The 21987-nt window shown below is 45.9% G+C and overlaps 2 protein-coding genes across 4 annotated transcripts; one reads left to right on the top strand and one right to left on the bottom strand.

Annotated features, from left to right (window-relative positions):
* Positions 1-1033: 1033 nt before the first annotated feature.
* LOC117397778 (WW domain-binding protein 1) lies at positions 1034-9008 on the bottom strand. The gene is made up of 4 exons (XM_033996634.3): positions 8740-9008; positions 6069-6171; positions 4877-5044; positions 1034-4562 (listed from the first exon to the last, which is right to left on the bottom strand). Exons 1-4 carry the CDS (start codon positions 8800-8802, stop codon positions 3919-3921), a joined length of 978 nt encoding a protein of 325 aa, XP_033852525.3. The 5' UTR covers positions 8803-9008; the 3' UTR covers positions 1034-3918.
* Positions 9009-11097: 2089 nt separating this feature from the next.
* On the top strand, positions 11098-19851 carry LOC131696594 (ADP-ribosylation factor-like protein 3). 3 transcript variants are annotated; one of them, XM_059008581.1, is made up of 6 exons: positions 11098-11227; positions 13357-13500; positions 14540-14656; positions 14968-15018; positions 18325-18510; positions 19593-19851. In XM_059008581.1, the coding sequence occupies exons 1-6, from the start codon at positions 11222-11224 to the stop codon at positions 19638-19640; spliced, it is 552 nt and encodes a 183-aa protein (XP_058864564.1). In that variant the 5' UTR covers positions 11098-11221; the 3' UTR covers positions 19641-19851. The 3 variants fall into 3 exon arrangements, with proteins under 3 accessions (XP_058864564.1, XP_058864565.1, XP_058864566.1); XM_059008582.1 differs by having other exon boundaries at positions 18328-18510; XM_059008583.1 differs by lacking the exon at positions 14540-14656.
* Positions 19852-21987: the final 2136 nt, after the last annotated feature.

The raw sequence follows: 21987 nt of genomic DNA on the forward strand, positions 1-21987 counted from the left end.
AGACCCTGATATTGATGCGATCCAGCCCTCTGAAATGTCTTTATAATATACAGCACTAGACCCTGATATTGATGGGATCCAGCCCTCTGAAATGTCTTTATAATATACAGCACTAGACCCTGATATTGATGGGATCCAGCCCTCTGAAATGTCTTTATAATATACAGCACTAGACCCTGATATTGATGGGATCCAGCCCTCTGAAATGTCTTTAGAATATACAGCGCTAGACCCTGATATTGATGCGATCCAGCCCTCTGAAATGTCTTTATAATATACAGTGCTAGACCCTGATATTGATGAGATCCAGCCCTCTGAAATGTCTTTATAATATACAGCACTAGACCCTGATATTGATGGGATCCAGCCCTCTGAAATGTCTTTATAATATACAGCGCTAGACCCTGATATTGATGCGATCCAGCCCTCTGAAATGTCTTTATAATATACAGCACTAGACCCTGATATTGATGCGATCCAGCCCTCTGAAATGTCTTTATAATATATAGCACTAGACCCTGATATTGATGCGATCCAGCCCTCTGAAATGTCTTTATAATATATAGCACTAGACCCTGATATTGATGCGATCCAGCCCTCTGAAATGTCTTTATAATATACAGCACTAGACCCTGATATTGATGAGATCCAGCCCTCTGAAATGTCTTTATAATATACAGCGCTAGACCCTGATATTGATGCGATCCAGCCCTCTGAAATGTCTTTATAATATACAGCACTAGACCCTGATATTGATGCGATCCAGCCCTCTGAAATGTCTTTATAATATATAGCACTACAGCCTCAATAAACTACAATAACAGCATCCGGTCCGGTCACCTCAGTAAGTGGCTAGCTAGGAAGGACAGCATTGCAGGGACAGGCAGGACGTCTTGCTGTAGCGACCGCTTCGTCCCTCTGGTCAGCGCACAGTATAAACACAGCAGGTCTCTCAGTCCAGTACAGGGTGCAGCACGTTTCAGTGGAAGGTATAAAGGACAGCTACACTCGCTTTTAGAAATGATCACATCTCTTGTCTTAGCACCCATTTATTTTCTTTAAAAAACAAACAAAAAAAAACAACAAAACTATATATTTAGATCAGCAGCATTGACTTTGTGGTTAAGGCAATTGTTAATAGAGAGAGAGAGAAGCCCAGGACTGAATGACAGACAGACAGACAGACAGACATGTGCTGCATCTTATAATATTGCAGCTGAAGATGTCTCATTGGAAGTGCTGATAGAGGCTTTTCAATACCAGCACTGCTGTGTGTGTTTATATATATATATATATATATATATATATATATATATATAATATGATGAGACGTAAAAGCGAGGTCCTATTGGAAGTGACTCTGCAGCAGCAGTTGTGATGCACAGTTCAACCCCTAGTCTCTGCAAGTCGCTTCGGGTAAAAGCGTCTGCTAAAAGACTGATATAATAATAATATTTATAAATGTTTCTGTACATTAACTTTGGCAATACTCGTACAACTGGTCATGCCCGATAAAGAATTTGGAAACCGACTGTGTCTGTCTGCCTGTCTGTCTCATTGTCCATTCGCCTTAATTCTAATGCACCCTGACATAATCCATAAAGAAATAAAGAAAACGATAGCCCTTGCTGTGGAACGTGGAATAATGGTCTTAAGGTCACTGAACCTCCTTGTGCTCCGTCTTTCAGGTGAGACGTTCCTGTAAGCGACTCTGCATAGTTCACACACCCTAGTCTCTGTAAGCCTTGGATAAAGCAGGCGTCTGCTAAATAAACAGTAATCATCATCATCATCATCATCAATATCATCATCATCGGTTCAGAAGCTGCCTTGAAGAATGCAGTTAACATTGAGAAGTGATTTAAAAAACAAACAAAAAAAAAAAACATTGATGAGCCACAAACAGGCTGCTCAACACTGCAGCACCAGTGTGAGACGTTTCTTACTGAAATCAACGATACCATCGCTTACCCAGCCCCCCGAGCACGCAACGCTAAACCCAGAAACTGCCAAAACTGATTTTTTTTTTCTTTTAAACAAAATGTAACATTAGCATATCCTCCCCCCCCCCCACCCCCCCACCAACTTCAGAAAAAAAAAAATTATATCTAAGCCAATTACACAGCAGCGTGCCCGTGTATTAGGACACCCCATCGCTTCTGTAGTTCTGATTTACTGTGTGTCTGAAATCAAACCGCTGGAGATGAAACTCCAAAACAGGCAAGTGAGCGATTGTCTCATTTAATGGATGATTTTAACAGACCACACGTGCGATTCATTTAAAATAGTCACGAGAAAAGGAACACGGAGCCACACGTGATAAAACACAGGAGACTTTTTAGAAGTTGTTTAAGACTCCTGATTAAAGCACAAAGCGGTCTGACATTTTCACACACGAGTGTGTTTCTATATCAGTGATTACTGAGCGGAGATTGAAATTCTCACACCCAGAGGTTTGCATGCAGGCGGGTATATGAAGGATATCAGTGACAGATCAGGAGGTGTTGTAATACATGTGCACACCGCTGTAACACTGAAAACAAAACCAGGCAATGAAAACGAGGTACAGTCCTCACACTGCATCAGCCTGTTCCAGGAGGACAGGGCTGAATTTTATCACCTTTCCCCGGGACAACTACCAGAGCCCTCGATGACCCTGTGATTCAAAATGGGCAGCAGCGTGGAGTAGTGGTTAGGGCTCTGGACTCTTGACCGGACGGCCGTGGGTTCAATCCCAGGTGGAGGACGCTGCTGCTGTACCCTTGAGCAAGGTACTTTACCTAGATTGCTCCAGTAAAAAACCCAACTGTATAAATGGGTAATTGTATGTAAAAATAATGTGATATCTTGTAATAATTGTAAGTCGCCCTGGATAAGGCCGTCTGCTAAGAAATAAATAATAATAATTCAACTCTGTAAGACTCCTTCCTCCCCCTCCCACCTCTTTACATGGGGAAAAAGCGTCCGGCTCCTATGAGGTCATCATGCATTAGCTTGCTAGTCTTGACCCCATATATATCTATATAAAGATTAGAATTTTATTTTTCTTATCTGCCCTCATACGAGGTCGCCGTGCATGAAATTCAGCCCTGCAGTATGAAGTCTGTTATATAAACAGATACAAGCTTAAGAACAAGGTCACTTTGTTTGTTCTTTGCTACTGAAAACATCTCAAGCTGCATGTGCTTGCATATTGGAACCAGGGGTCTCAGCACTGGCACTAGCACACCCCCCACTCCCACTCCCACTCCCACTAACCAGCATTGGAAAAAACAATTCAAACGACAGAAATAAAAAAATAAACACAGCGAATGGCAAACGGAACATTGTGGGGGGGTGGGGGGGTGGGGTATACACTTTAAGGAATTTCCTTTTCAACAAACGAGATTCACAGTCCAAATAAAGACTTGAACCATATTTTCACGCACACTCCCCACGACACAACCCAAACCCGAGGGAACACGAAGCCTCTCTCAGGAGCAGCGTCTTGAAACCTGCTTCCAGGAGACCCCCGGGAGACCTAGTTTGAGGGTGCTGTATCAAACCCCCAAGTCTCCCTGCCTGGTGTGCCGCGCAGCGCCCCGAAACCCTGAGCTTTATAAACACAAATGAGGCACGGCTCAGAGAGAAGAAGAAAAAAAAAACCAGGAAGATAAAGGGCAACCCTGAAAATCTAATTTCTAATCAAATAACTAATGGAAGTTAGAACGTAGAAGACAGACAGTGTCACACATACTGCACACGCACACACACAGATATATACGCACACGCACACACTCAGGTCTCTACAGCCCGTTCTGCTCGGGCTCCTCAGGTCTCTACAGCCCGTTCTGCTCGGACTCCTCAGGTCTCTACAGCCCGTTCTGCTCGGGGCTCCTCAGGTCTCTACAGCCCGTTCTGCTCGGGCTCCTCAGGTCTCTACAGCCCGTTCTGCTCGGGCTCCTCAGGTCGGGTGTCTTGCTGGCTGCTCCCTCTGTCTGGTTGCTGTTGCTGCTGCTTGGTGTTGAGGTTGCTCGCCTCACAGCACTCCCCAGCCCCCCCATGACACAGCCTCCCTTCCCCCCCTGCATCTTCCTCCAGACAGGGGTCCCCATCCAGGCGGCACGCGCACACCTCGATCCCAGAGTCTCCCGTCATGTGCCTCCTCCGCCTGCCAGCGTCGTGGGAGTCCTCCCCTTCCCCCTCCCCCTCCCCCTCCCCCTCCCCTTGGTGAATAGACTCCACATTCTCTTTGCCCAGCTCTGAGCTGCGGGAGAGGAAGTTCTGCCTTCCGTCCGATTGGCTGGTTCCCGCTCTGGCCCCTCCCTCTGCTGGCGTGTCACAATGCGGGCTGCCTGGTTCTGGCCCCTCCCACTCCTCTTCCAGATGCTGCTGCTGCTGCTGCTGCTGTGTCAGTGATGTCACCAACATCACCGCGGGCCCCGATTGGCTGAAAGGCACGGCGGTTTGCAGGAGAGGCGTGGCCGGGATCTCGTCCTGTTCAGGGGAGTAAGGGGGGGGCGGGGTGGGGGGGTGTCCCGCTACCTCGTCATAAGCCGGGAGCTTACAGTTCGACCACAATCCTAAAATAAGTAAATAAGAAAGTAAATAAATTCGGGGTCGGGAGTCAAGGGGTTTGTACTCACGGAGGTAGATGGGTGGGTTGGGGGTCGGGGGTCAAGGGGTCTGTACTCACGGAAGGTGACGGGTGGGTTGGGGTTGGGGTTGGGGTTGGGGTTGGGGTCGGGGGTCTGTACTCACGGAAGGTGACGGGTGGGTTGGGGTTAGGGTTGGGGTTGGGGTTGGGGTTGGGGTCGGGGGTCTGTACTCACGGAAGGTGACGGGTGGGTTAGGGTTGGGGTTGGGGTTGGGGTTGGGGTCGGGGGTCTGTACTCACGGAAGGTGGCGGGTGGCAGCGGGGTGAAGGTGCTCGAGGCTCCCTGGTACGCCATGAGGCTGATCTCACGCTGCCTCTGCTCATGCTGGAGCCGCAGCTTCAGACGGCGGTGTCGGTACGCACAGCAGCAACTCAGGAGGATGATGACAGTCCAGACCAGCCAGAACCCTACAGAGAGGCGGGGAGAGAGGGGAGGGGGGAGGGGGAGAGAGAGGGGGGAGAGAGGGGAGAGAGGGGGAGAGAGGGGAGGAGAGAGGGGAGGAGAGAGGGGAGAGAGGGGAGAGAGGGAGGGAGAGGGGAGAGAGAGGAGGGGGGAGAGGGGGGAGAGGAGGAGAGAGGGGGGAGAGAGGAGGAAAGGGAGGGGAAGAGATAGAGAGAGAGAGGGAGGAGAAACACATGGAAAGAGAAAGAGAAGAGAGAGACAGATGGAAATAAGACTCCTATTGCACATCAGTTTCACCAAATCTCTGTAAGTTGCTTTGGATAAAAGCGCCTGGTAACTGACCAATTAATAATAAAATAATTAATAATTAATAATAACACTAGACTTCATTGAGGGGAGTTCTGAACCCCAGGACTGGGTGCAGCAGCAGCAGGGCTAGTGTGAGTTTCTAACCCTGCTCAAACTCCTGGCTCCTGATCATTTCAATATTAATAATACTAGATTTCATTGAGGGGAGCTCTGAACCCCAGGACTGGGTGCAGCAGCAGCAGCAGCAGGGCTAGTGTGAGTTTGTAACCCTGCTCAAACTCCTGGCTCTTGATCATTTCAATATTAATAATACTAGATTTCATTGAGGGGAGCTCTGAACCCCAGGACTGGGTGCAGCAGCAGCAGCAGCAGGGCTAGTGTGAGTTTGTCACCCTGCTCAAACTCCTGGCTCTTGATCATTTCAATATTAATAATACTAGATTTCATTGAGGGGAGCTCTGAACCCCAGGACTGGGTGCAGCAGCAGCAGGGCTAGTGTGAGTTTCTAACCCTGCTCAAACTCCTGGCTCTTGATCATTTCAATATTAATAATACTAGATTTCATTGAGGGGAGCTCTGAACCCCAGGACTGGGTGCAGCAGCAGCGGGGCTAGTGTGAGCTTCTAACCCTGATCTAAGCCACTTCATCATCATCATCATCATCATCATCACACTAATACTAATAATAACGACAGTAAAAGAAACGTGACTTCCACGTACACCACAGCTCATGGTAGTAAGTGCAGCACTCGGTCTCTCTGCAGCAGTACCCCATCTCACAGCGGTATGGCTCCCTGTTCACCCCAAAACAGAACTCCTTCCCCTGGAAAGAAACAAGCAATCAATCAATCAATCAATGAAACAGTGCATGCAGAGCGACGGGCCAGCTGGGAGGAAGTCCAATACTGACCTTTCAGTCATTTAGCAGAGGACACTTTATCTCTTACAGAGACTAGAGGGGTGAACTCTGCTTCATTAACAACTGCTGCTGCTGCAGAGTCACTTCCAATAGGAGCTCGTTTGTTTTACGTCTCATCCGAAGGACGGAGCACAAGGAGGTTCAGTGACTTGCTCAGGGTCACACAGTGAGTCAGTGGCTGGGATTTGAACCTCCTGGTATCAAGCCCCTTTCAATAACCACTGGACCCCCAAGCCTCCTTCGTTCACACGCCACAGCAAGCCGATTTTAAACACGTCTCGCGCAGTGTTCCAAAACGGCTTCAGCTGTTCAAAAACGACTGACTTCCTGCTGTTTGCTGCGCGGCATTAGCTGAGGATGAGGACGATAAAAAAAACTAAAAGGGAAAAGAGAAATATAGGATTTCTCGTTCTGAAGGGGAACGGTTTGGTTGCGTGGAGCTGAAACGACTCCTGTAAGCCCAACTGTCACGTTTTGTTCCCCCAGCATCGCTGAACTCGCTGAGACCAGCGCTTCATTGCGTTAGTCCCGTTCAGAATAACCTGGGGCTATTTATTAACAACAAAAGACTTTGACTCTAAACGCTTTACAAGTGTATTCGTCAACACTTTTGAATTGTCTGACTCCCTCCTTCGCTCCGATTGGCTGAGATTCACGCAACTTTGCTGAAAGGCTGAAGCGTGTTCTGGGCTTATTCAACACGCTGTTGTATACAAGGGGTTAACACGACGCAGCGCTGCTGAATTCTGCCTGTCGCTACAACATGTTTCACCGCGTGATCCGTGTCAGCTTCACATCGGCCCGTGTTTCTGCACCTGGCACCCAAACATCACCCATTACATAACAACACTGAAGAGACCCATCATACAGTAACACAGAGAAACACTATTGAAAAACTCAAAACCAGAAACCAATGGGTCCAGTACAATTATCTAAATAATTATTATTATTATTATTATTATTTATTTCTTAGCAGACGCCCTTATCCAGGGCGACTTACAATTGTTACAAGATATCACATTATTTTTACATACAATTCCCCATTTATACAGTTGGGTTTTTTAATGGAGCAATCTAAGTACCTTGCTCAAGGCTATAGCAGCAGTGTCCCCCACTGGGGATTGAACCCACGACCCTCTGGTCAAGAGTCCAGAGCCCTAACCACTACTCCACACAGCTGCCCTGTTATTGTTTTTTTTTTAAATCTAGCAATTATCTAAATGCTAGATGTCTGGACCTTTAACTGTCATATAACCCCCAATTATTATTATTATTCATGTTAATAACATTATTATTATTATTATTATTATTATTATTATTATTATTATTATTATTATTAGGGAAGAGAGAGCACCAGTGGGATTATATAGCAGTTAAAGGTGTAGTTTACTAGCATTTAGATAATTGCTAGATTATAAAAAAATACTACTACTAATGATAGTAATAATAATAATAATAATAATAATAATAATAATAATAATAATAAATAATTATCACTTTTTAAAAACGCATTGTGATATTAAATTAGCACTCCAAGTAGTACGAAATATAATGGTAAAAGGTTGACACCAAATAAATAATAATAATAATAATAATAATAATAATAATAATAATAATAATAATTAATGTAAATTGGCGGATCAGGGATGCCAGTTGATAATTAGTTGATAAGGGTTAGGGCTGCCATCTCTGGTTCACGACATCCACAACATTAAGAGGCGACCCTTTAAACCGAGTGGCTGTGCCTGTGAACGACCTGCAAGCACGACTTTAATACGCTGAACAAATTACAAAACAACGCGCACCGCAGAACGATATCGAGCCAAATATCGAGCCATCCACCCTCGCGAGTCGCGCTGTTGGGTTCACACGGCGGTACACACAATACCATTTAATAAACCCCTCTGAATTATACAGCATTATATAGTTCAAGTAAGTTATTTATTTAGACCACGTCCTCAAAAGTGTCTGTTATATACAAATTATCGTTTCAGACGCCAAAGAAAACGTTTTTTAAAACAACAAATATATTATATATATATATATTAGCTCAAAGAGCCAGCTGCCCAACGTTTCGATATGTTGTACATATCTTTCTCAATTTATATAGATAGATAGATAGATGATAGATAGATAGATATAAATAAATAAAGACTCACATACCGTTACATAACTGTAAAAAGTATTTAATCGAAAGTGCGTATCTCCACACAATGCAGAAATACGCTTATAAACCTTTAGCAGTCTTCTACAGAAAATAAATGCGTGTTTAAATGCATTATGTAACACACACACGGCACCCTGGTGCAGTTCTTGCAAGGGCAAAGAGAAAGTTTTAAACACGACCGTGATGTGAAGTTATTTCAGTTAAGTTTAAAAAATAAAACAACGCACAAGGGCCTCTTCACATTAGTCGATCCACGGACTAACGTACAAGACGCCGCCGACCTCGGGACGCCAACCCCGGCTTACCTGCACCAGACAGGCCCCTGTACAAAGTAAACAGAGAATCGAGTCCCGGGGAGTCCGCACCATCTTTCTGGGTTACCGGCCGGGGGACACCGGGCTGTTCATGTAGAAGCGTTTATTTACAATAAACTTTTTTATAATTATAATAATTATTATTAATATTATTATTTATTTAATTATTATGAGTACGTGTTTCGTTTGCTCTCGGTCATGCAATGGTGGTATTGATATCACTCAGAGCCCGCAGGGGGCGGTAGAGTCCCGTTAGGAAACCGGTCCTGACTCGCTATCGATGGCAGGTACTGGTAATTATTATAATTATTATTATTATTATTATTATTATTATTATTATTATTATTTATTTCTTAGCAGACGCCCTTATCCAGGGCGATTTACAGTCGTCAACAAAAATACATTTCAAGAATCACAGTACAAGTAATAATACAATTAAGAGCAAGATAAATACAATGACTTTGGTTCAAGCAAGTACAAGTGTGACAAAATACGATTCAATAATACAGCAGATAATAGTGATAGTTACATCAGGATATAATTAAATACAGAATACTACAGATTAAATAACACTTGTGACAGATTACAGTACTCTAAAGTACAGGATTGGATGTAGTAAAATAGGAGGCAGATAAGAGCAAGTAAAGCGCATTTAATAAATAATAACAGGGCTGGGAATCAGACTCCTATTGCACAGCAGTGTCACCCAGTCCAGGTTTTAATAGCAGCTTGATCAGCCCCAGTGTGTCTATTATTATTTATTTATTTATGTATTTATTTATTTATTTATTTATTTATTTATTTATTTATGTATTTATTTATTTATTAGCAGACGCCCTTATCCAGGGCGACTTACAGTCGTAAACAAAAATACATTTCAAGAATCACAGTACAAGTAATAATACAATTAAGAGCAATATAAATACAATGACTTCGGTTCAAGCAAGTACAAGTGTGACAAAATACGATTCAGTAACGGAGCAGATAACAGTGTCAGTGATAGTTACATCAGGATATGATTAAATACAGAATACTTATTTATCTATGTATTTATTAGTTGTTTTTTTTTTTTTTTTAATTGTGTTGTCTATCCTGAAGCAGAAACTGGAAGTGGGGTGTAATGTCAGGCCACGCCGTGTGCAAAGGTATCCTTCTCGATGTGCAGTTACAGAAACACACGCCAGTCTGTGCATGCGACGGCTACACAAATGTCGTTTTTTTAATTAAAAAAATGATTTTAATTGAAATTTAAGTCTGAAAACCGGGACAATCCCTAGTTCTCCGGGGGACGTCTGATAACGCGTTGGTACTGTATCGTTTTAATTAGCGTTTAGAAATGTAAATAACTCTGCAGAATAATTGTGTAAGGTCACACGTCAACGGGTTTTAAATAAGGCGAGCCAGACTATACTCGTTAACAAATAACATTGTGGGGTAATAGGGTGCGTTCACGGAGATCATTCTGTGCAGAATCTGACCAGTTTAGCCAATTATCTTCTTAGAATGATCTCCGTGAAACTTGTCAGATTCTGCGCAGAATGATCCCCGTGAACTCACCCATAATGATAATGTGGTTCATGTGTTCAGACTAATACAAGACACGATGATGTTGGGGGTTTATAAACGCGTCACTGTTGAATTAAATATAGTATTGACTGATATTTGAGGTTTTGTTTATTGGGCTGATCGTTTATTGATGTTATTTTGTGAAAACAACAAAATATTGATATTTAAAAAAAAAAACTAGAGGAGCTCCATGAGGAAATCGAAACATTGTAGTTGATTCTGTTTAGTTCGTTTCTGAAAATACAGACGTTGATGATGAAATGGGAACCGTATCGGTCCAGAGATGACAGACAAGCTAAAACAATAATTAATCACAAGCTTGCAAGGTCTCAAAAGGTCTTCTTCGGAAATAAATCAATTATTGATTATAGCAATTAAATCTATTTACCAGTATCAACTCTTCAATGTCTGTGATTGATATCACCTTGAGTAACACGGCATTTTTACATTATTAAAAAATATGCAAATTCAATCAAGGGTTTTTAAATTAAAAAATATATATATACTGTATTGTTATAAAAAAAATCCTTGTTGCCTTTTATTTAAAAAAAAAACCTTGGCAGCGCTTATGGGGTTGTATTTATCTTGCTCTTAATTGTATTATTACTTGTACTGTGATTCTTGAAATGTATTTTTTGTTTACGACTGTAAGTCGCCCTGGATAAGGGCGTCTGCTAAGAAATAAATAATAATAATAATAATAATAATAATAATAATAATAATAATAATAATAATAATAATAATAATTATATCAGCGCGCAATTCAGTCCTTCGACCGGCAGGGGTCGCCAGGGAGAGGAGACTGTTTGCATGACGTCACGGCCTCCATGGCAACGGAAGACTCTGAGGTCGGAGAGAAGCAGCGACGCTGTAAATTATAAACAAGCAGCCGGACCGGGTCGAGGGCATGATGGTGAGTGAGGGCGGACCGGACCGGACCGGACCGGACCCGCCGCTTATTATTAACTTATTCTAATTCTTCTCATTGTTATTTTCTTTTGAGAAGTTACCGGACCACAGAGCGCACCGCAGCACGTCTCAGAATCAACGTGTTATCATTTCCTTAAAATGAAATAAAATAACGCGTCTGTGTTTAAACGGTCGAGTAATTAAAATTGCGATTAAGATATTATATATATATATAAAGACCCGACGAATGTCATCTTCATTATTCGTCGTTAAATTTGCGCAGGAGTTCGTCATTTAATTTTGTATGACTGATTTTATTTGCGACGATTGCTAATCTGTGTCGTGTTTTTTAAAAATATTATTTTAATAATAACTACAAATATAAGTTATGCAAGTCCCCTTATCTTTCAACGAGAGAGTGTGAACGCGATTATATAAATATATATATATATATATATATATATATATATATATATATATATATATATATATATATATATAATACGGTGTTTTATAAAGCGTATGTGTGAATTAATCAAACTTAAAATAAATAAATAAATAAAAACCGAATCAAAATGAGTCGAATGAAATTATCCGATGCGCTCTGTATTAAATGACCGCGTAGTAAATTATAAAGACTTCTAATTAATGCACGCCTAGATACTGCGCTGTAAGTACAGGTCTGTGTTTATTATTTGTATTATATGTCATTAGGATTGATTACAAAAGGTATGTAAGGTAATAATAGATACACATCTAAATACGAGGCAGAGCCCCCCACATCAAACCCAGCGCGGCTTTCCGGCGCCGGTAACCAGTCCTCCCACTGGAACCGGGGATTGGTTTATAAAGCGGATTGGAATTGAAACGCTGGAGTTGACCGCGAATGCTCCAGAGTAATTGAGCGCAGGGTTGGCTTATCTCTGACCCGGACTCCTTGGCATTAGCGCAGTTTGATGTTAATTAAACTAACCGGATTGTGTGTGTCAGGCGGCTGCCTAATTGCCGCAGTACTGGTGAAGGGGAAGTGGCGTCCACTCGCGTCTCCAGGGTCACTGTGACTGGACTGTACAGCTAACCCTGCACACTGTGACTGGACTGTACAGCTAACCCTGCTCACTGTGACTGGACTGTACAGCTAACCCTGCTCACTGTGACTGCTGGACTATACAGCTAACCCTGCTCACTGTGACTGGACTGTACAGCTAACCCTGCTCACCGTGACTGGACTGTACAGCTAACCCTGCTCACTGTGACTGGACTGTACAGCTAACCCTGCTCACTGTGACTGCTGGACTATACAGCTAACCCTGCTCACTGTGACTGGACTATACAGCTAACCCTGCTCACTGTGACTGGACTATACAGCTAACCCTGCTCACTGTGACTGGACTATACAGCTAACCCTGCTCACTGTGACTGCTGGACTATACAGCTAACCCTGCTCACTGTGACTGGACTATACAGCTAACCCTGCTCACTGTGACTGGACTATACAGCTAACCCTGCTCACTGTGACTGGACTGTACAGCTAACCCTGCTCACTGTGACTGCTGGACTATACAGCTAACCCTGCTCACTGTGACTGGACTATACAGCTAACCCTGCTCACTGTGACTGCTGGACTATACAGCTAACCCTGCTCACTGTGACTGCTGGACTATACAGCTAACCCTGCTCACTGTGACTGGACTGTACAGCTAACCCTGCTCACTGTGACTGGACTATACAGCTAACCCTGCTCACTGTGACTGCTGGACTATACAGCTAACCCTGCTCACTGTGACTGCTGGACTATACAGCTAACCCTGCTCGGAGACGCAGCTCCCCAGACCCTGCAGATAAAGGCTGCATCAAGCTCGCTCCCCGACGTGCGCTCCTGTCAGATCAGCCGGCCCCTAATCCCCTCGGCGCACAGCAGCTCTGATAAACAAGCTAATGATCCCTGCAGATTTAGCTCCAGTAATCACAAGAGCCTGCCCTGTTTCTCTGGCTGACTGTGAGCTTATTTAAACCGGTCTCCTGAGCCGAGGTAGCAGTCACAGTGAGCAGGGTTAGCTGTGTGTGTGTGTGTCTCTATATAGATATATAAAACCAGTGGTTTCTCTCTCGTCGTTCTCTCTTCTCTGCCAGGGCTTGCTGTCTATCTTGCGGAAGTTGAAGAGCGCTCCAAATCAGGAGGTCAGGATCCTGCTGCTAGGGCTGGACAACGCCGGGAAAACCACCCTGCTGAAGCAGCTGGCATCCGAGGACGTGAGCCACATCACCCCCACGCAGGTACCCAGGACACAGCACTATAATATAGCACACAGCACAGCTCAAGCAGCTGGCATCCGAGGACGTGAGCCACATCACCCCCACGCAGGTACCCGGGACCCAGCACTATAATATAGCACACAGCACAGCTCAAGCAGCTGGCATCCGAGGACGTGAGCCACATCACCCCCACGCAGGTACCCGGGACACAGCACTATAATATAGCACACAGCACAGCTCAAGCAGCTGGCATCCGAGGATGAGAGCCACATCACCCCCATGCAGGTACCCGGGACACAGCACTATAATATAGCACACAGCACAGCTCAAGCAGCTGGCATCCGAGGACGTGAGCCACATCACCCCCACGCAGGTACCCGGGACACAGCACTATAATATAGCACACAGCACAGCTCAAGCAGCTGGCATCCGAGGACGAGAGCCACATCACCCCCACGCAGGTACCCAGGACACAGCACTATAATATAGCACACAGCACAGCTCAAGCAGCTGACATCCGAGGACCTGAGCCACATCACCCCCACGCAGGTACCCAGGACACAGCACTATAATACAGCACACAGCACAGCTCAAGCAGCTGGCATCCGAGGACGAGAGCCACATCACCCCCACTGCACTATAGCACAGCACAGCCCAGCATTACACAACATAGCACAGCACAGCTCAGCTCAGCATTGCACAACATACCACAGCACAGCTTTTTGGATATGTTTCATTAAACACAGTGGGTCAGTGAAGTATAGAGGGAGTTGGCTGTGCAGTCAGTCGGGTTTCTGTCAAGGTTATGACTCTTCACTTTACCCTCTCTCTCCTCAACTCTCCCTCCTCTCCCCTCCCTCTCTCTCACCCTCTCCTCCTCTCCTCCCTCTCTCTGTCCTCCTCTCCCTTCATCCCTCTCTCCTCTCCTCCCTCTAACCCTCTCCTCCCTCTCTCCTCTTCCTCCTCCTTCTCCCTAACTTTCTCCCCTCCCTCCCTCTCCCTCCTCCCTCTCCCCCCCTCTCCCCCCTCTCCCCTCTCCCTCTCCCCTCCCCTCTCTCAGGGTTTCAATATTAAGAGTGTGCAGTCACAGGGTTTCAAGCTCAACGTGTGGGACATCGGGGGTCAGAGGAAGATCAGACCCTACTGGCGCAATTACTTTGAGAACACGGACGTGTTGGTGAGTCGTCCCACCCCCCCCCACCCCCCCACCACCTTCCCCACCTTGTGTGCATAGGTAACAAGCTCAGGTGTGTCTCATTATTAAACTCGCAGTGAAACCCGGAGCGGATCAAACCGCTGTTGAACTGGAGTCTTCATTCGGTCCCTGTCTTCACAAGGTTGGAAGGTCCTTGCTCAGTTTAAACGATGTCCTTGTTTTAAATCTCATTGGCTCCGCGCTGCGAGGGGACCTGCTCTCGACACACAGCCGCTGTGTGAGGCTTGCTGTTCGCAGGAACAGATCGCTCTTGTTTCTGTTCTTCTTCCCAGATCTACGTGATTGACAGCGCAGACAGGAAGAGGTTTGAAGAGACCGGACAGGTGAGAGTCCTGCTGTCACAGAACACTGAGCTCTACACTGAGCTGTATTGAACACTGAGCTCTATACTGAGCTGTACTGAACACTGAGCTCTATACTGAGCTGTACTGAACACTGAGCTCTATACTGAGCTGTACTGAACACTGAGCTCTACACTGAGCTGTATTGAACACTGAGCTCTACACTGAGCTGTATTGAACACTGAGCTCTACACTGAGCTGTACTGAACACTGAGCTCTACACTGAGCTGTACTGAACACTGAGCTCTACACTGAGCTGTATTGAACACTGAGCTCTACACTGAGCTGTATTGAACACTGAGCTCTGCACTGAGCTGTACTGAACACTGAGCTCTACACTGAGCTGTATTGAACACTGAGCTCTACACTGAGCTGTATTGAACACTGAGCTCTACACTGAGCTGTACTGAACACTGAGCTCTACACTGAGCTGTATTGAACACTGAGCTCTACACTGAGCTGTATTGAACACTGAGCTCTGCACTGAGCTGTACTGAACACTGAGCTCTACACTGAGCTGTATTGAACACTGAGCTCTACACTGAGCTGTATTGAACACTGAGCTCTACACTGAGCTGTATTGAACACTGAGCTCTACACTGAGCTGTACTGAACACTGAGCTCTACACTGAGCTGTATTGAACACTGAGCTGTATTGAACACTGAGCTCTACACTGAGCTGTATTGAACACTGAGCTCTACACTGAGCTGTACTGAACACTGAGCTCTACACTGAGCTGTATTGAACACTGAGCTGTATTGAACACTGAGCTCTACACTGAGCTGTATTGAACACTGAGCTGTATTGAACACTGAGCTCTATACTGAGCTGTATTGAACACTGAGCTCTATACTGAGCTGTATTGAACACTGAGCTCTACACTGAGCTGTACTGAACACTGAGCTCTACACTGAGCTGTATTGAACACTGAGCTCTACACTGAGCTGTATTGAACACTGAGCTCTATACTGAGCTGTATTGAACACTGAGCTCTACACTGAGCTGTATTGAACACTGAGCTCTACACTGAGCTGTATTGAACACTGAGCTCTACACTGAGCTGTACTGAACACTGAGCTCTATACTGAGCTGTACTGAACACTGAGCTCTATACTGAGCTGTACTGAACACTGAGCTCTACACTGAGCTGTATTGAACACTGACCCCTTACTGAGCTGTATTGAACACTGAGCTGTATTGAACACTGAGCTCTATACTGAGCTGTATTGAACACTGAGCTCTACACTGAGCTGTACTGAACACTGAGCTCTACACTGAGCTGTATTGAACACTGAGCTCTACACTGAGCTGTATTGAACACTGAGCTCTACACTGAGCTGTATTGAACACTGAGCTCTACACTGAGCTGTATTGAACACTGAGCTCTACACTGAGCTGTATTGAACACTGAGCTCTACACTGAGCTGTATTGAACACTGAGCTCTACACTGAGCTGTACTGAACACTGAGCTCTACACTGAGCTGTATTGAACACTGAGCTCTACACTGAGCTGTACTGAACACTGAGCTCTATACTGAGCTGTATTGAACACTGAGCTCTACACTGAGCTGTATTGAACACTGAGCTCTGCACTGAGCTGTATTGAACACTGAGCTGTATTGAACACTGAGCTCTATACTGAGCTGTATTGAACACTGAGCTGTATTGAACACTGAGCTCTATACTGAGCTGTATTGAACACTGAGCTCTACACTGAGCTGTACTGAACACTGAGCTCTACACTGAGCTGTATTGAACACTGAGCTCTACACTGAGCTGTGCTGAACACTGAGCTCTACACTGAGCTGTACTGAACACTGAGCTCTACACTGAGCTGTATTGAACACTGAGCTCTATACTGAGCTGTACTGAACACTGAGCTCTACACTGAGCTGTACTGAACACTGAGCTCTACACTGAGCTGTATTGAACACTGAGCTCTACACTGAGCTGTATTGAACACTAAGCTCTACACTGAGCTGTATTGAACACTGAGCTCTACACTGAGCTGTGCTGAACACTGAGCTCTACACTGAGCTGTACTGAACACTGAGCTCTACACTGAGCTGTATTGAACACTGAGCTCTACACTGAGCTGTATTGAACACTGAGCTCTACACTGAGCTGTATTGAACACTGAGCTCTATACTGAGCTGTATTGAACACTGAGCTCTACACTGAGCTGTATTGAACACTGAGCTCTACACTGAGCTGTACTGAACACTGAGCTCTACACTGAGCTGTATTGAACACTGAGCTCTACACTGAGCTGTACTGAACACTGAGCTCTATACTGAGCTGTACTGAACACTGAGCTCTACACTGAGCTGTATTGAACACTGAGCTGTATTGAACACTGACCTCTACACTGAGCTGTATTGAACACTGAGCTCTACACTGAGCTGTACTGAACACTGAGCTCTATACTGAGCTGTATTGAACACTGAGCTCTACACTGAGCTGTATTGAACACTGAGCTCTACACTGAGCTGTACTGAACACTGAGCTCTACACTGAGCTGTATTGAACACTGAGCTCTATACTGAGCTGTATTGAACACTGAGCTCTACACTGAGCTGTATTGAACACTGAGCTCTACACTGAGCTGTATTGAACACTGAGCTCTACACTGAGCTGTATTGAACACTGAGCTCTACACTGAGCTGTATTGAACACAGCTCCACACTGAGCTGTATTGAACACTGAGCTCTACACTGAGCTGTATTGAACACTGAGCTCTATACTGAGCTGTACTGAACACTGAGCTCTATACTGAGCTGTACTGAACACTGACCCCTTACTGAGCTGAATTGAACACTGAGCTGTATTGAATGCAGGTGTTTACTGTTGGTTGAATGATTGATTATTGATTGATTGATTATTGATCGGCTCAGGAGATGGCGGAGCTGGCTGGGGTGTCCTGTTTATTATTGATTGATTGATTATTGATCGGCTCAGGAGATGGCGGAGCTGTTGGAGGAGGAGAAGCTGGCCGGGGTGTCCTGTTTATTATTGATTGATTGATTATTGATTGGCTCAGGAGATGGCGGAGCTGTTGGAGGAGGAGAAGCTGGCCGGGGTTTCCTGTTTATTATTGATTGATTGATTATTGATCGGCTCAGGAGATGGCGGAGCTGTTGGAGGAGGAGAAGCTGGCCGGGGTGTCCTGTTTATTATTGATTGATTGATTATTGATCGGCTCAGGAGATGGCGGAGCTGTTGGAGGAGGAGAAGCTGGCCGGGGTGTCCTGTTTATTATTGATTGATTGATTATTGATCGGCTCAGGAGATGGCGGAGCTGTTGGAGGAGGAGAAGCTGGCCGGGGTGCCGCTCCTGATCTTCGCTAACAAGCAGGACCTGCTGACCGCCGCGCCGGCCTCGGAGATCACCGAGGGGCTGAACCTGCACATCATCCGGGATCGAGCGTGGCAGATCCAGGCCTGCTCCGCTGTGACAGGGGAGGGGGTGCAGGTACACACTCACACTGCTGTGACAGGGGAGGGAGTGCAGGTGCACACTCACACTGCTGTGACAGGGGAGGGGGTGCAGGTACACACTCACACTGCTGTGACAGGGGAGGGAGTGCAGGTACACACTCACACTGCTGTGACAGGGGAGGGAGTGCAGGTACACACTCACACTGCTGTGACAGGGGAGGGAGTGCAGGTGCACACTCACACTGCTGTGACAGGGGAGGGAGTGCAGGTGCACACTCACACTGCTGTGACAGGGGAGGGAGTGCAGGTGCACACTCACACTGCTGTGACAGGGGAGGGAGTGCAGGTACACACTCACACTGCTGTGACAGGGGAGGGAGTGCAGGTACACACTCACACTCACACTGCTGTGACAGGGGAGGGAGTGCAGGTGCACACTCACACTGCTGTGACAGGGGAGGGGGTGCAGGTACACACTCACACTGCTGTGACAGGGGAGGGGGTGCAGGTGCACACTCACACTGCTGTGACAGGGGAGGGGGTGCAGGTACACACTCACACTGCTGTGACAGGGGAGGGGGTGCAGGTGCACACTCACACTGCTGTGACAGGGGAGGGGGTGCAGGTGCACACTCACACTGCTGTGACAGGGGAGGGAGTGCAGGTACACACTCACACTCACACTGCTGTGACAGGGGAGGGGGTGCAGGTGCACACTCACACTGCTGTGACAGGGGAGGGAGTGTAGGCACACACTCACACTCACACTGCTGTGACAGGGGAGGGAGTGCAGGCACACACTCACACTGCTGTGACAGGGGAGGGGGTGCAGGCACACACTCACACTGCTGTGACAGGGGAGGGGGTGCAGGCACACACTCACACTGCTGTGACAGGGGAGGGAGTGCAGGTACACACTCACACTGCTGTGACAGGGGAGGGAGTGCAGGAACACACTCACACTCACACTGCTGTGACGGGAGGGGGTGCAGGTACACACTCACACTCACACTCACACACGGTGTATTTGACTTACAGTTGTATCAGAAGATGTATTTTGTCTCGTGTGTTTTCATATCCTCTGCTAACGGCTAAATGTGTTGCTGTTGCTTCCAGGATGGGATGACGTGGGCCTGCAGGAACATCACAACGAGGAAAAAATAAACGAGGAGAGAGAGAAGAGACTCTGTGACGATTTGTATACTAAGTTATTGAAGAAAATAAAAAAAGGTTTTATTTATTTTTCATAAATTAACTGAACTCTATTCGTAACACAGATGATCACTGACTTTCATTGTGTTTTGTTTTATAAGAGCCCTTTACGAGAGAGAGAGAGAGAGAGAGCTTTGATTAAACTTAACTGGGGAGCCCTGTCTGTCTGCCTGCCTGCAGCTTTAATGACTTTTCCAAATAGTTTGCAGTTTTTTTAAGCAGGGATGGAAATAAGAGATAAAAAGAGAATTGATCAGGAAGCTGTCCTTGTCTGCTTGTTATTCTTGCACAGCTTTTCCTTAAGAAGTTTGTGATTCTCAATTGATTTTCTTTGTGCTATGTTAGCAGTGGTAGTCTTATAGTGGCAATAAGACTCCTATTGCACAGCAGCATCACCCAGTCCAGGTTTTACTAGCAGCTTGATCAGCCCCAGTGTGTCTAGGTAACAAGCTCAGGTGTGTCCGATTATTAAACTCCTAGTGAAACCAGGACTGGATCACACTGCTGTGCAGCGGGAGTCTCATTCCCAGCCCTGACCAGACTGGTCTCCCTGCAACACTTTGGCCCCCTAGTGGATGGAGAAGGCTCGCTGGTCCAGTGGTTAAATAAAAGGGTCTTGATACCAGGAGGTTCAAATCCCAGCTCAGCCACTGACTCCCTGTGTGTGTGTGACCCTGAGCAAGTCACTGAACCTCCTTGTGCTCCACCCTTCGGATGAGACGTCAAACAAACGAGCTCCTATTGGAAGTGACTCTGCAGCAGCAGCAGCAGTTGTTGATGATGCAGAGTTCACCCCCCTAGTCTCTAAGAGATAAAAGCCTCTGTAAATGACTAAATAATAATAATAATAATAATAATAATAATAAAAGGAACACCACGCTTGTTCTATTTTTTTACGGATGTATTTCCTACTTCCACTGGGGGGCAGCAGAGAGTTGCAGGGGGGCTGGTTGCTGTTATAAAGTCTACCAGCCGCTCCGGACTCGCCAATGCAACCTCTACCTTGGAAAAGGTCACCACAATATATTTGCACGGTAATTCTGCAGTTCCCCCCATGGTGTTATTGTGCATTTCATTATCATTAATATATATAATATTATTTTAAACGACCGCATGCTATAATTGGGAATTAAATGATAAAATAGCTTTGCCTGCTATTCTCAGTTTGACCGCCGGGTGGAGCCAGACACTCGACGGTCTGTTTCATTCTTGAATTTGAATCTTCTCTGATTACCGGCGATACCTTTTGAAGTTCCGACTCCAAAAACCGCGGCGTCATCAAACCAGATCCGAGGCTGGACTGGGACAGCCTTCAAAAAAACAAAGCAGGGTGTTGAGGAATTGAGAAAGAGAGGACGCTGCTCTCAGAGACAATGTACAGCGACAAACATTCACAATTCATCTGTTATTATTATTATTATTATTATTATTATTATTATTATTATTATTATTATTATTATTGATTCTCAAAACGATTAACTTCTAATTATCATTTGCACACATTTTTCTGTTTTTGATAAAGTAAAAACGCTCCCCAACCTCTCCTATTTGAGAGAGAGCACCTGGTCATGAACACTCAGGGGTTGCTTCTGAATATCATTATTAATATTATTATTATTGTCAGTCTGTCTAGATGTATTGTGAACGGTATAGTCAACGTTATAGTCAACATACAACATTTCATTGCCTGCCTCCCTCCCTCTCTCCCTCTCCCTCTCCCTCCCCCTCCCCCTCCCCCTCCCTCTCCCTCCCCCTCCCCCTCCCCCTCCCCCTCTCCCTCTCCTCCTCTCCTCCTCTGTCTGCCTGCAGGGAGCGCAGTGCTGCCTCGTTACCCGGCTGTCTTGCCCTTTGCCCCCGGGGTCCCCTCTCATTACAGCACAGGAAATGGGATTGCAGGAGGTCCCTGTCACCCTGCCCCCCCGATCACAGGCTCTCTTCCTTTTACTGAGAAACACAAACACAACACAGCGCTGTGCTCTGAACCACTGAATCCAGGCTGACAAAGACCTCGCTGCAAAATACAAAAATCAAACTGCCAGACAGAACTGAGTCCGAATGCAGAGCCTGTGTCACGAGCCGCGGATCCCAGAGACAGGGACCCTATAGCACAGAGACAGGGTCCCTAACAGCACAGAGACAGGGACCCTACAGCACAGAGACAGGGACCCTAACCCTAACAGCACAGAGACAGGGACCCTACAGCACAGAGACAGGGACCCTAACAGCACAGAGACAGGGACCCTAACCCTAACAGCACAGAGACAGGGACCCTACAGCACAGAGACAGGGACCCTAACCC

The sequence above is a fragment of the Acipenser ruthenus genome, chromosome 37 (genome assembly GCF_902713425.1).
Source record: "Acipenser ruthenus chromosome 37, fAciRut3.2 maternal haplotype, whole genome shotgun sequence".
Lineage (NCBI taxonomy): Eukaryota > Metazoa > Chordata > Actinopteri > Acipenseriformes > Acipenseridae > Acipenser > Acipenser ruthenus.